Source organism: Limulus polyphemus, unplaced genomic scaffold, assembly GCF_000517525.1.
Source record: "Limulus polyphemus unplaced genomic scaffold, Limulus_polyphemus-2.1.2 Scaffold150, whole genome shotgun sequence".
NCBI classification, from domain to species: Eukaryota; Metazoa; Arthropoda; class Merostomata; order Xiphosura; family Limulidae; genus Limulus; species Limulus polyphemus.
In genome coordinates this window covers 181,147-197,447 of record NW_013665760.1, presented here as the reverse complement: position 1 = coordinate 197,447, position 16,301 = coordinate 181,147, and the positions used below count along the sequence as shown (strand labels likewise).

Genomic DNA, 16,301 nt, shown 5'->3' with positions numbered 1-16,301 from the left:
CAATAGTATGTGTTGAATTTGGTTCTTTGTTCCTTCGTAGTAAATATGCTAGTGTGATTTATGTATTACAAAACTATATAATATCAAATTCCTAAAGTTAATCTCATACTGTACTTTGTTGTCCTGTGCGGAACTCGTTAGCATAACCTGTAATATTGAAGAATTCCACATCCCTACACAGAATATCCCACTACTGTGCTCAGCTTGGAACTTTGTTGTTTAGTATTAATAACTTTAGTATGAGTTATATAATGCAAAACTGTAGAATGTCACGTTGTCATGTTTCTACTGACAATATTGCGTTGAACGTGGTAGTTTTTTCTTTCGTATTAAACATGTTACTATGAGGTATAAACTGTAAAAGTACAGAATGTCAAGTTGCTAATGTATTACTGAACTTAGTACTTTGTTGCTATAAACTAAATATGTCAGTATGAAGTGCATACTGCAAAACTCTAGAATGTCACCTTTTCAGATTAAATAAAATATCTTCTGTTTTTCCAGACTAAGAGAAGACCGTCCACCTGAACTATTGATTGGACATTTCAAAACTTACAATCGCCATAACAGACGAGGCAAGAATGCTACTTATCTCAACGGTAAGCTTCGAGACAAAGATTTTATTCCTCTAAGCTTTATGTTTTCAACAAAGAATATACCTTCCATAGCAAAAGCATAATGTTACTCATGTTAACGGTAGGTTTCTTAGCAAGTATGTCATAACTCGAATTGGCAGATATCCAGACAAATTATCGCTCATCTAAGTAGTACGCTGCTAAGTAATGTTACCACTTAAATCACTGGTATGCTTTTATGCAAATACAGAGGTTGTTTGCGCTATATTAAGAAAATTTTGAACCCTCATCACGTCCGGTCATGCTGTATCTGACAACAATGCATCTTGATAATACACTTGCCCCGGAGTCAAATTGCAAAACCTCTGTCATGAGAATGTCATGTTAAAGTTCAGCACTTCACCCTACATAATTTCTATAATCCATCTACTGTACAAGGGCGACTGTTTTTTCATGCACATTTCAACAATCTGAACACACAAAAAAACTCATAGGTGCTGCATCTGGCAACATGACCGGTATGTCTTCGTGTGGAATAGCATACATACACGTTTCATTCTCTTGTTGCTTGAAGTATGCAACAATTGAACAGGTATGTAGTGGAAGCAACTTATGTTTCTTCTCCAAACAAAGATCATTCTTGATTATATTGGGTATTGTTGGCTGGGACATGTGGACAGCATTTGATATTGGCCTCTGTGTTCATGATAATCACTTGTTACAAGACGTCATACTTTGTTTATCACGAAGGGGATACGACTTGTCTCGGGCCTCTTTCTGGGTGGTACTGATTCCTCAAGTTGATTCATATTCCTTTGTTTTCCAATGTCATTACATACATGCCCTTACCAAAAGCGACAAGTTTTCACTGGCATCAAACTACTTACGTAACACCCAAAATGTCGAAATGTAGTTCTGATACATTCCATTCCACTGCGACTTTATATTGGCTGTACTCTTCATGTGACCCGAGTTTGCTAATTTGCATATTCAAAACTGTTTCAATATAATGTACTCAAGCACTGTGTATATTACTAATGTCAGTGGTTAAGAATGCCAATCATATCAAAGGAAGATTTATAAGCTACAATGCCACACATGTAAACGGTAAATTTCAAAGTCAGGGTGTCACACTTTTGAAGATAAGTTTATAAGCGATATTGGCATTCATTTCAGTGGTAAGTAAATAAGCACGAATGCCACTTATGTCAAAGGTAGTAATATCTATCAAAAAATACTTCTGCTGTGCTTGACATAGTAAGCATTGTTTATGTTATGAAATGCTACCAGCCAAAAATTGAACACACATTACAGCTATAAGATGTAAACAGTGGTGTTACTCATGGCTTTGAAATAATCCGGTAATTAGATTTAATTCTTTATTCCCAAAGAAGAATGTCATAAATATCATGTAAAATAATTCTACAGTAATTCCACATGGACGTGTATGTATAAAGGGTTCATTGAACTCATTGTTGTTTGTTGAATGTCGCGCATAGCTACTCGAGGGATACCTGCGCTTGCCGTCCCTAATTGAACAGTGATTCTAGATTTATTTTAAAGAATCACTGTCCATGTGGTTCTCCGAGAGATTGTATTAAACAAAATTATGTGATTATTAGATTTATTTTAATATAATCACATAATTTTGCCGAGAGATTGTATTAAATTGTTTGAAATAAAATGTAGTCACTGTGCTTAAATGGTTTATTGAAAAATTGTAATAAACGAAACTATGTGATTATATTAAAATAAATCTAGAATATCTGTTCATGTGGTTCTCCGAGAGATTATATTAAATCACATAAGAAACTATAGGGCAACGACTAAATGATTATTTCATATAATCGCATCATAAACTTAAAACATTTACAGTTAATATACTAAATTCTTTAAAGAATCACACATTTAAACCTTGAATAAAATGTCGCGTCCCGCCGAAGGAAGCGCTCTGTAGTTTCACAGTTTGACTCCGTGTGGAGTTAAGAGTGAAATTCATTAAATAAATGTGGAGAGTTGGGATTTAAACAGCAAAGTGGATAATTTCTTCATAACACAAAAGAAAGAAGTTAAAATTTGCCAACCCGTAGAAAAGTTATTAGATTTTACTGTAACTAAAATCACGTTTTTATGCTTATAATGGGCAAAGCCAAAACGGTAAACTTAAAAAGTAGAGTAATAAAACGTGTTTCTGTGAGAAAGTGGAAGGTGTGATGTAACACATTTATAGAGGTATTGTTAGCATAGCCACACGTAGAACCACATATGTACCGTTATTAGCTACTTTTTATTAGCAATTTTACTCATGAGCTATTCATCCGGTACACTAATTAGGCGTACTTGGTTCAAAAGTTAATAAGGATATTATTAATAACCTTCATCTACTATATTCCCACAAAGGGAGTCATAATTATGAGTAGTAAATTTCACTGGTAAATGTGTACCTGTGGTACTATAGGTTCCGTCTGTAACTTTGGTTACTAGGACCTTGTTACATTCTTAAAGTCTGAGAAAAATAACATTGTTATCGATATCTATAATATAAGCTGATTTGGTTGTTGTTAAGCGCAAAGCTACATAATGAGCTACCTGTGTTCTCCCCCCCCCCCTTCCCCACAAATATCGAAACCCGATTTTTAGCGTTGTAAGCCCGCAGGGTTATCGCTGAACCATTGGGTAGCAAAGATATAAGTTTTTCTAAATTATTTCACAAAAACTGCTTATTTGTGAAACACTCGGTGAAACAATTTTTATTTAAGTCTGTTAGAAACATTTGTGTGTATGTTTAGTGCAACTTCTCACAACTTTAACATTTCTGTCTTACTTAATTTTAATTGAATAATGTTGTATCTCTAGACAATTCAAAATATAGTAAAATGTACTTTGTTCATTCCTTTGTTTGTCACCAGTTAAACACGACATCACCTCTGCCAGTTTCGTTACACGTTGAACAGCTAACTGTAACTTAAAGCTTCAGCTGAATTTATTGAGTAGTTTGAGAAAGGCTATGTGCCCATAGCCGTCCTTAATTTTGAACTAATAGGCTAAACGAAAAGCTGCTAATAAACAGCACTCGTCGCCAACATTTTAACTTCACTCACGGCCTCTAAGTGTGAAGCTCGTTTTTGTAGCAACGGGACAGGAACCGTAAATACTCCGATTTACAGACCGAGCACGTCAACTAGTAGGCCACACTCGGCCCACATCCTATAGATTATAGATCAAAGATGGCGAAACGAAAGCAGCACATTCTCCTATACCAAACACAACATCTTTGTTGTTCCTACCTTTTATAAATCTTTTTATATTTACTTTAATATTCGTTTATTTCAAAGATAACACTGTAGGTAGTTAATATAAAGTATTCTGGGTCTAAATAACACAATGAACTATATACTTTGTAGACATTATCCCTTTTAAATTATTTATCGGGTAACAATAAAATAAAAATGTTGGCTAAATCTGATAAAATACAGAATCGAATGTGTTTAAACAGTCCTTGTATTTTCATTCCTTCCATTTGCCTTTGCTTCGTCGCCAGCAGCAGAGGCAATGTTACATCAACATTTTATTAAGATCTACGTATTTTGTTGCGGATATGACTTAAAGGTTTCTATTCTTTAAAGGAGCTACTGGTAACGCTCATCTTTCCGGACTCAATCTTTCCCAGACCAGCGGGCTAGAAGAAGAAAACACAGGCAGGAAGAACGACTTGAAGTACAGTGACGACTACAAAGACGACGATGATATTTACAGTGACGATGATTACGAGTTTCAAAAAAATGAAGGTTTGATATAAGTAATCTCTAATTATATGTGTTGTATTTTTCTACCATTCATAATTATTGTTAAATTAATCTCTAATTATATATGTTGTATTTTTTTACCATTCATAATTTTTGAAATTAATCTCTAATTATATATGTTATATTTTTCCAGTCATAATTTTTTAAATTAATATCTAATTATATATGTTGTATTTTTCTACCAATCATAACTTTTATAAATTAATCTCTAATTATATATGTTGTATTTTTCTACCATTCATACCTTTTTTAAATTAATTTCTAATTATATATGTTGTATTTTTCTACCATTCATAATTATTGTTAAATTAATCTCTAATTGTATATGTTGTATTTTTTTACCATTCATAATTTTTTAAATTAATCTCTAATTATATATGCTATATTTTTCCAGTCATATTTTTTAAAATTAATATCTAATTATATATGTTGTATTTTTCTACCAATCATAACTTTTATAAATTAATCTGTAATTATATATGTTGTATTTTTCTACCATTCATACCTTTTTTAAATTAATCTCTAATTATATATGTTGTATTTTTCTACCATTCATATTTTTAAAAAATTAATATCTAATTATATATGTTGCATTTTACTACCATTCATATTTTTTTTAAGTTAGGTAATTAGCATTTCTACTTGGATAATATGTTATATGCTAACTATATTTATTTAATTAATATATCATCTACCATCCTTACCTTGATGTCATTTATATCATCTTTATTTCACTCAATAAACTATACCATATCTACTTATTTAATGCGTTATCTGTTAGTTCTTCTTCTTTAACTTACTATAGTCTCTGTTTATACAGTGAGTTGTTCTTTTTCAGTTCCTCTTTTTTTTTCGCTGAGTTTAATGCTTCCCTTGTTTTTATACATCCTGATTTTTACTGAATACTTTATCATCCCTGCTTACAATAATTTTCCTTGTTCACTTACTCAATAACGCTAATAATATCTATTAATTCAGCGTATACTTAATCATTTCTTTTATTTATGCACTATTTATAAATTCAGCTTTCTTACTGTTTTCTGCCTTTCTATAATTAATGCGTCTTAAATACCGATTCCGCTTTCTTAATATGTTATCTACTGATTCCATTATGTGTCGTCTACTATGTTCAATGTATTCCATAGTTTATATTGTTACGTCTCCGTTCGTTAATTAATTTTCCGTAAATTTGTTCCGACGAAACTTTAGCGACACAAGTCCTTTCTTAAATAAAACTGGTTTATTGTTTCTGAATACAACTTTCCGATACATTTAATTTCAACAGTCGCGCTATAACAAATGCTATAATTCACCACGAACGTCCCACGCGCTCGACTTCAACAACACTCAGTTCAATTACACATACATTGTTCCATCACGTTGTGACCATCTTATATATACCAGCTGCCCCCAATCTAGTAGTCTCCCAACAATTCACGAAGAGTCGAGAAGAACGTGGCGGTATACTAGTCACGTGACCTCGCTGACACAACAATATGATGTTTACTAAATGAACTTATTTCCTACCACCTATGCTTGACGTAATACCAGTTGCACTTTCTTACTGTGTAATCTGACAACACAGTTAACACGTAGTTAATGTATTATTTACCATCTTCACTCACTTAGTGTGGAATGTAATACCCAGTTATTTAACGTGTTATCTATTACACCTGCTTCACGTGTTACCTATTATATCTGCTAATTTAGTTCTTAACTACTAGAGTGATTTTTGGTGAGGTTGCTCTGATGTCCAAGTGTGTTTTTACAGAAAAAAATTAATTTGCATAAAAATTCAATTATTGTATTCAAAGTTTCCTCTAGCATGAGATAAAACATATCAATATCATTATAAAATAAGTTATTATAAAAATAAAATCGCTTGGCGTCAGATAAACCCCACTCATGTAGTCAAGGGTTAATATTCTGTGTAGTATCAACTACCTTTGACGTATTGTCTACTTTCTCTACCTACATGTATTTGTGTATGTTATCGACCACTTCCTTAATATGGATAGTACCATTATACAATATATACTTATTGTATTGACAGTATTTTCAGTAAACCTCACAGTGTTATTTTTGAGAGAGGGAGGGAGGGTTTCGGAGCACATGTGTTTAGTAAATTTGATTTTATTCGTTTTTCAGATTACATTGATAGTCCCGATGTCAGCAGTAGAGACCACTTTTCTCAATATGACTTTATTATTCCAGTAGCCAGTGGTTTTCCTTCGGGACCAGGCGAGTCTTCTATAGAAACTTTGCTAAGAAATATTCAAGGACTTTTAAAGGTTGCGGCAGACAACGCTAGGCACCAAGATAGACAAGTGAACCTTGAAAAAGGTAAGTTGTAAGTATGGGTGACCGGTAATTTCACTCCCCATGTCAAAAAAGAAATATGGACATTAAAAGTGACACATTGTAGTAATAGTAATAAATTTAATATAAATTAATATTTGATTTAAGTAGTTTAAAATTGAAAATATAATTAAAGTAGTTTTAAAATCTAGTTTAAGAAAGCGTTTTAATTTTAAAATTTTAAACTTACAGAAGATGGCACCATCAGTGACATGAAAGTGGTGTCACTTATCGGTGAGGCCTAGTCCGTTCCAATCTTTAGAAATTAATTTCAACTCTAACGAAAGAAGAATGCTTGGCACAATTGAAGAACGTTCAGTTTGGTCGGGGTGACAATAACTACAAAAAGAAGTATAAAGATATGAACAAATGGCTGGACGTTCTTCTTGCTAGAAATAATCCAGATAACAAGATTGACTTTTTAAGAGCAGTAGCTCATAACCTGCATATCACTTTTAGTAATCTTTAATAAATGTCATTTTTAATATAGATTTTTTTTAATATATGTCACTTTTAATGTTCTTTTTTTTTTGACATAGGGAGTGAAATTACCTAGAACCATAAATATGGGTTAATCATGCGTACCGATTGGCTTTCCAGCTACGTGGGGGTGGGGTGATCGCAACCTCGGGAATTTCAGTTAATGTCAATCGACAAAAAGTAAATAAAGTACTATGAACTAGGAGGCCAAATAGTCAAATCGTCAGTTTTTTATTGCAATCGTTCAAAAATTCTCAGGTCTTTTCCGATGTTGTAACAAATTTCCATCTCTTTTGTGCAAGGTATTTTCCATAAAGTTTTCTGCAGCTATTCGTTTTTTCTCGACAATGTATCGGAGGAAAGCTTGTTCAATCGTAGTTTGTGCTTCTTACACGAACAAGCTCCTTATAAATTATTTTGAGAGGTGTGCAACGTATTAGCAAGTACTTTCTGGGTAGGCGGATAGAGGACCCGGAACAATAAATTTGTAAACTTTTAGAATGGTTGCAACAGTCGTACATTTGGTGGAATGATATTTACGTAGTTTACGTCGTCATTCGGTGTACTAATTTTTCATTGCTGGTAACGTTTCCCACATCTGTGAATTTGTTGGACTTCGACTTTGTTGTACCGTTGAACGAATACCCTTCCTCAGATGGTGCTGTGACATTGCACTGTCGCAAGGTCGGGAATTTAATGTGAATCAACTATACAGATGTGAGCGTGTCGATATGGTGTCACAGCTCGCATCTGTGATAACAAACCCCTGAATATTATACGTAATTTCTTCTTATAAAATGCTACTAACCCTCATACCTTGGGAAGTTATTTAAAGAACTCCAAGAACAACACCGAGTTGATGATTTTCTTTTCTGACTGTCAGTGCGACTCAACATGCGATATGTGACTTTTCAAAATACCTATTAATTATGTATTTTGACTCAGAATAGATATAGAGCGGTACACATCTTACATCTGTTTACTATTTTCTTCTCTAACAAGTAAATCTTAAATTAATTTATACCTTGACTGAAACAAAACAATATTTAAAGCAATAACTTAAGCCGTATTGTTTTATGATGTCTGAAGCTGAGTTATATTTTAAAAATCCTATTTTTATAACATATTTGAGTCTTGTTCTACATTGACATGTTTACAGATTGTTTTAAAACTTTTTAATGTATTTAGTTCTTTTGAATCTCAATTTATTATTGTATTACATTTTGTGTAAGCCTAATGTTTTGATAAGTTGTGTTAAAACAAAACTTGAGATCCTAATGTGTATTTTATTTTTAAAGCTGAATTGAAAATGGAGATTGTTAGAGAAAAGGAACTTCGGGACAATCTAGAGAAGCAGCTTCTCGAAGAACAAAAAATTAGACGTTAGTACAACGTTTTAATAACTTTATTTCTAAATTGTGTACAATTTTGAACTTTATAAGCAACAGAAAACGGCTTCTTAAGACACATTAGTTTTACAGCACATAACTAAAATTGTAAATTTACAGTAACTTGCAAACTACGAAAATAAAATCAATCAACAAACAATGTAAATTGTCCTTTCTTTGGTTCCTAACCTGAACTAGCGAAATTTACCAGCTGAAACCAACAAAAATTCAATATTTCTATCTTCATCTATACTCGTAACGTTTACTGATATAAACAGCGTCTCTAGCATTTGTCCTTCCCCCTGAATTTGTTGAATATCCTGTTAGTTTTTCATGACTCTATACAACATTAAAAATATGTATGGAAACTGTGAATAAATGAGTATAAAATTTAAATATTATGGCATTGCTCTCCACTCTACAATATGAAATCAAATTATGTTACCTTCGAAACAGTAAGGTTCACTTTAGCCTGAAGTTACCTCTATTAATGCATAGCTGCTGAAAAACCACTGTTTATGAGAAGTAACCAAAATAAATGTCTGAAATGGGTATCATATTTCAAACAATGGGATAAACAAAGCTGGAGGACAATGGTCTTTTTACAGATTGTATGGCGACAATAAACAATAGTTTGCTGCACGGTAAAAAGTATCACGATCAACGTGTAACATCTACATAGAAACAGGTTGAGAGACCATTATAACTGTGGGCTCATCTCATCCACTTGTATTGGAGATATTGATGAAACTGATGGTATGCTGACTATTGATAGATACAAGTAGATTATTATCAATCATGTCATTCCTTCTGGAAAAACTATGATTCCAAGCACGAGGAAATGGTGAAATAATAACTAGAAAGGAAACAAAAACGAGTGAAAGGCTTGCAACAATGGCTTGACAATATGAATACTATTAAGGCTGTATGGGCTTATATGGAGACAGAAAGGATTGTTTATTTGTTTGTTTTTTTAATTTTGCGCAAAGCTACACGAGGGCTATCTGCGCTAGCCGTCCCTAATTTAGAATTGTAAGACTAGAGGGAAGGCAGCTAGTCATCACCAACCACCGCCAACTCTTGGGCTAATCTTTTACCAACGAATAGTGGGATTGACCGTCACATTATAACGCCCCCACGGCTGAAAGGGCGATCATGTTTGGTGAGACGGGAATTCGAATCTGCGACCCTCAGATTGCGAGTCAAGCACCCTAACCACCTGACCATGCCGGGCCATGAATTGTAGCTAAAGCCTCTAAAGTCAACACTTAGAGTGGTTCCAGTAATAAAACCAGTCATTAACTGTCTTCTATAGTGGTTGTTTTCATCACTCATACTTCTTACCGTTGATCAAAACCATCATTTCTACACCTATAAAGTGTTGTCTGCCATCTTTTTTTTTTTTGTCACTAATGTGATCAGCGTGCAGTTGTATCAGCTAGATAAAAAAACGTGGACTAAGTAAATTCTCTAGATCTAGGTTCTAACTACGATCTAACCTTTGAAAGCGAAGTTTTCAGTTCTATACATCTCACTCGAAGGTTCTGTGCTGGACAAAGCAATTCTATCATAGCAGTCGGTGACTAAAGACGTGAGTCTCCTACGTGAGGACAAACATATAAGTCTGACACGGCTTAGCTCGAGTGCTCTGGACTGAAAACAAGACTAAGTTGTATGATTTACCTTTGCATTGTTTTCAAGCTAAGTGTGACCTCTTGACATCCAGGTTGTACTTGAAACAGTGTGATTTTTAAAATATGCTTTTCAAGGAAAACAAAACAAGAGAAAAGGAGGAAATCTTATGTTATAACCTTGAAAAATATTTTTCCCAGCGAAGAGACTATTACTGCAAGAACAGAGAGAAGGTAAGAAACAACAATGCTGAATATACAAAACAAGCGTCAGTCATTAATCCAACCAAAGAAAAAGCTGCCACCCTGACTAGATGGAAGAAAAACTATAACGACAATATCAGCAAAAGCCAGGAAATGTCGAGAAATAGCTCTGAGATAAGCCACGCGAAGGATAAGCCTAGAGTCCAGTCACTCTCAAGACTTAACACCAAGAAAAGCTACGAGAAGGATAGGCCAAGAACACAGTCACTCTCGAGACTTAGTACCAAAAAGCTATGAGACAAGTGTAAACAATATTTAAATAAAAAAATTAGGAAGTAGGAATGGGAGCACCAAAATTACAGAAACAAGGTAGAAACAAGCGAGATAACATTATAACAATTGGTGGTTTTTGACACGGTGCAACATCAAAGTGCGTATCCTGGTGTTTACACTCGTTTCTAAAAATTATGCTTATTTGTTTTTATATGAATGTTTATTGGATTTTTTTTAGAAGCAATTGAATGCTTATATTTAAATATGAGCGACAGTAGCACGCACATGAAATGTCGCAACGTTTTCTTGATACAAGACAACTGATCAAGTTTTAACTAACTCTTTGACATTGGAATATTTAGAAACAAAACAAATGACTATCATTTTCCAACTACTAAGTCTCTTATGAAAGGCCTCGTTATTTCTGAATTATCGGTCATAAAATACAAATACAAATACTAAGTAACGTCGTAGATAAAAATTGGTTCCTGTTACATAAATGATCGAGACACACCAACTTTGGTGGGTTAGTTACGGCTCTACGGTGTTGTAAGTTACGTGCATCACGAACTTCTCGGCACAGTTCTCGACTGTAAGAAAGCTCCAGCTATCATCCACAAGCACGTGCATTATCTAAACAATGTTTGCCACACCTCGCCGCTCGTTAAGTGTCTTGAAGTTGATTGGAGATACTTGAAAGTTGTTATAGGAAAAGTAGCTTTTCACTACTAGAAATTTCGTCGTATAACACGATAGTATCAGAAATCTACCTAACCTTTAATATAATGGAATACTTCATGCGTCATAGATGTGATATTTTTTTAAAAAAAGACATATTTATCACTAAAGTAAAATGAAAATACTAGTAAAGATTAACAGCAAAGTAAAAAAGAAAAGTTTCGAAATAGTTAAGTATCATTTTTGACATGTTTTCGAGTTATCGTGCTTGAAACTAGATACGCGTGTATATTTATTACCATATTGCTACAGCGAAGTTGTCGTCTTCTTTTTTTCTCGTCCTAGTCATTTACCAGAAGAGACTGAAGAAAGAACGTAGAACTCGACGACGGTTACACGAACAGTTCCAGGTGGAAGTTCAAAAGAGAACTCACTGTGAGGAAGCGTTTCGTAATTCTTCCGTGGAAACTCTGCGTTTGTTGAATGGTAATGCACAACGTTAGTGGACTATAGATTTACCGTACAGTAACTAAGATTATAATACACGTTGTCTACAGAAAAATCAGTTTCAACTATGTTTACTTTTATGTAATGTAAAATGTATGCATCACATGAAAATACTGAAGGACGTAGTATATAATCAGTGAAGGATATTTATGGAATAAATAAATATATAACCTATTAAAAGTATTATATATTAGAGGTATCAATACTCAAAAAAAGGTAATATAGGATAAAATATGGAACATAATTACATCTTATATAATCAGTGAAAGATATTTATGGAATAAATAAATATATAACCTATGGAAAGTATTATATATTAGAGGTATCAATGCTCAAAAAAGGTAATATAGGATAAAATATGGAACATAATTACATCTTGTACAATTAGTGAATGAGGTGTGTGACAAATATCACAGGATAAACGTAGGAAATTTGTATAAATATGGAAGTGTTAATTACCATGAATACATTTCCGAGTTAATAGGCCAAAAAATATGACAAAAATGTTGTTGATTCGATTTGCAGAAGAAATTTAGCACATAAGTAAAAAAAAAAGACACATTTAAAATAAACTTGTTTAAAGCACATTAAATCTGAGAAACAAAATTTGATGCAGAAGCCGTAAAATGGCAAAATAGTTACGTGTGTGCATACGACTATCTAAAATGTCACTACCTGAAATGTGCAACATTAGCCTTCACACCCTCTGGAACATCCTATAAATTTATTAGTCTCCTCTGTTAGATAATATTCAAAAGATATTCGGCAAAGTTCTATGAAATAATAGTTTTGATTTTCCAGAGTAGTATCAAAGAAATGCTTGAAGATTAGGTTTGTGGTGTGTTTTAAATCTTCGCATCAAAGATCCTTGACAGTACACTAATAAGTATTGGACTACAGACAATATTACATTCATTGTACTTGGCCGAATTTAATATTAGTTTCAGAGTTTCAGCCAATCCACTCTATGAATGATTACAAACAACGTATACCAATAACATAAATTTTCAAGCAGACCTTTCTAATACGGAAACACACTTTCCTCAGAAAGCCTTCATTGTTTCAGTTTAGATTTGTGACATCGGTTATACGTTACATCTTTACAAGTTAAAATAATACACCTTAAAGCATTTTGTCTATTAATTATTGTTTTATATAAACGTTTTCTCTCGTCATTTTCGAGATAAAGTTATTTTTGAAGTAAAAAAAAAGACATGTTCAAGTCTCTTTTATCCAAAATTTGTTCTAGCTCTTTTCGAACATATATTATACTGACGTGTTATAACCAGTGACATAACTTAGTCAATTGTATTTTCAAAATAAGTATAAACAAAACGGATTACTCACAAAAATAAAATATGTTGATTGTGTTCATTCATTTCCTTCAAGCTGTTAAAGAAATTCAATATATATATATATTAGGGGCTCCATTTGAGGAGAGCAGAGAGAAAGTTGTTCCTCCCCCCGTGTTTCATACCACTTTTTAATTTTAGAAATAATCCACGTGTCTAAAATGTGTTGTTTGTGCAACCGCTTTCATTCAACGATTTCCCAACCTGAGCCTACAAGCCACAAAATCGTTTATAAGCGCGATCCCAACTTGATTTTTATATGTATAAATAAGTATAGTAAATAATCGCATAAAATTCTCTCAAAAATCTCAATGTTGACCCCTGCTGAAATCTGAAATGTTGCCCCTAATATATATATGTATATCTTACATCAACTTGATTTTTATATGTATAAATAAGTATAGTAAATAATCGCATAAAATTCTCTCAAAAATCTCAATGTTGACCCCTGCTGAAATCTGAAATGTTGCCCCTAATATATATATGTATATCTTACATCAAAATAACTGTATAAATATCTCAACTAGCCATTTCTTGAATAATGAAGATATTGCTCTTCAAAATGCTCTTTCATTTGTAAGATACCTATGGTTAAACCTGCATAAGCGGAGGTTTTTATCTCATAGCAATTCATTGGGTTTGATAATAAATTTCACCTTGAAGCTCAAGAAAAAGTTACTCAAAAACAAATCAATAGCCAGGTAGAACAACGTCAACCAGCAGCACCTATAGCCACAGTGGCTTTGTTCGATGTTTAAACGAATAACGAGATTGATTATCACTCTTATAACGCATACATAGCTGAATGTGTCGAGTTTGTTCAGCGACATTGCGGCGCGTGCCTTAGATCTTCAGATCAATATGCTAGTTTGTTAACACTACGCAATTATGTAATAAATTATGAGTACATGGTCATCTTGCGTTTACAAAATTCGTTTAATCTTTTTTGTTTCTTTTACAAAATTCGTCAGCTATTTACTGACCATCAGGTTAGTTACTTGGAATTCAACTAGGTTCTTTCATTGATTAAAAAATAAATAAATCCAAGCATGTGGTATATCCTTCTTGTTAAGACTGACCTTTAAAAGTTAGTGTGGCTTGTCTAGGAGTTTTATTATTGTTTGTTTTAAGTTATGCACAAAGCTACACAATGGGCTATCTGTGCATTGCCCACTTCGGGTATCGAAACTCGGTTTCTAGCGTTGCACTGGGGGGCAGGTTATTATTATTATTATTATCATTCCTCATGTGAAAGGTTTCTTTGTTTTAGAGTTTTGCGCAAAACTACATACGGGCTATCTGTGTAAAGTTGTCCTTAATTTTGGATGATAAATTAGAGGGAAGGTAGTATGTTAACAGCACCTTCCGCCAACTTTTCGGCTAATTTTGTCTGATTGAATAGTTGTTTTTGACTGTTATGTATTGTATATATATATATATAGCATCAACCACGGTTCCAAAGTGCTGAATGCGTTTTAGCAGCAACGAGTCGCAAACCATAAATCAGAAGATTCATGGTCCTGCCACGCCAGACCCCAATAAGAGAGGTATCTCTTTTTAGAACACCAGTAATATTATATTTTCGAAAGAAAAAAAAATTGTATGTGAGCACATTTTAATATCAATAATTGTTAATAGCTTCTCTCCTGCAATTATTTCTTGACACGTGAATTACATGTTTCGTGATCGGAGATGTTCTACACATTCTATATTTTAAAAATCCCTTCAGAAAACACTTTGCAGGTAATACTGGTGGATCGTGGCTAGTAAAACGTTATCACCAAAATTATGGATGATGATAACCTGAACTATTTTACCAGATCGTGTATAAGTGAAACAATCTATTGTTTTCGTAGATTGTGGAACATAAAAAAAAAATTGCATCCCAATAAGTTACTTGAGAATTTGCAATGATGATTTTAGTTCCACTTGAATTTCAAAATAGTTTTAGTCATGCTGAAAACTTTTAGAGTGTTTTCAAAATGTAGTGAATCATGTAAATTACTGAACATTAGCTTAAGTATCAAACATCTGATCATCAGTTAAGCCGGAACTCGCGGTTTGCCGCATCATTATCATAGAATAAGAAGACATAGATACAACTTATTTTACCTGTTTAGTCCTTATGTTACTGATATTATACTTCCGAGAGGATTCGTGTAACTTTTTTGTAAGAGGCTACGCCAACCATTAGGCCATGATCGGGTTCCCGTACGAAAGAAGAGTTATGTTAATGTTTTTAATTCCATTACGTTTTTAGTATTTCTATGTTTAATTTCTCACTTAACAAGAGATGAAGATTATCAGTAGTCGTGAACACAACTTCACATATCGCAGCCCAAACCAATGACTATTAGGCCACGCAGGGTTCTGGTATATATAATGTTGTTGATAGTTATGGTGTTTACTTGGAAATCAGCGAGAGACGTAGCCGTCTGTTAGTTATTTTCAGGTAATTTTACTCTTTACGCAGTATTCTAATCCTATAGCGTGTGTTTCAGAATTTAATTACATTTATCCTGTCATACTTCATTCCTTATATATATTTTACTTTCATAAATTCCACGTTTATTGTGTACTATATTTTCTCAACTTACAAATATTTATCTTATCATGCTTCAAGGTTCCATATGTTTACAATGTGATAGCTTCCATACATTTGTCTTTACCTTCCATACGTTTATCATGTGATAGCTTCCATACATTTGTCTTTACCTTCCATACGTTTATCATGTGATAGCTTCCATACATTTGTCTTTACCTTCCATATGTTTATCATTTGATAGCTTCCATACATTTGTCTTTACCTTCCATATGTTTATCATTTGATAGCTTCCATACATTTGTCTTTACCTTCCATATGTTTACCATGTGATAGCTTCCGTACATTTGTCTTTACCCTCCATATGTTTACAATGTGATAGCTTCCATACATTTGTCTCCATCATCCATATGTTTATCATTTGATAGCTTCCATACATTTGTCTTTACCTTCCATATGTTTACCATGTGATAGCTTCCGTACATTTGTCTTTACCCTCCATATGTT

At 33.2% G+C, this 16,301-nt stretch overlaps 1 protein-coding gene across 7 annotated transcripts in view; it reads left to right on the top strand.

Moving 5' to 3' along the window:
* The window catches only part of LOC106475810 (dachshund homolog 1-like), a 60,076-nt gene that overhangs the window by 41,716 nt on the left and 2,059 nt on the right, over nucleotides 1-16,301 (top strand). For 5 of the 7 annotated variants that reach the window (XM_022380995.1, XM_022381004.1, XM_022380999.1 and 2 more), the window contains 5 exons: nucleotides 505-599; nucleotides 4,202-4,363; nucleotides 6,530-6,724; nucleotides 8,518-8,601; nucleotides 11,739-11,879. In XM_022380995.1, coding sequence (XP_022236703.1) covers nucleotides 505-599; nucleotides 4,202-4,363; nucleotides 6,530-6,724; nucleotides 8,518-8,601; nucleotides 11,739-11,879 — 677 coding nt within the window. The remainder of the gene's footprint in view (nucleotides 1-504; nucleotides 600-4,201; nucleotides 4,364-6,529; nucleotides 6,725-8,517; nucleotides 8,602-11,738; nucleotides 11,880-16,301) is intronic. The other 2 variants (XM_022381014.1, XM_022381012.1) reach the window with 2 other exon arrangements.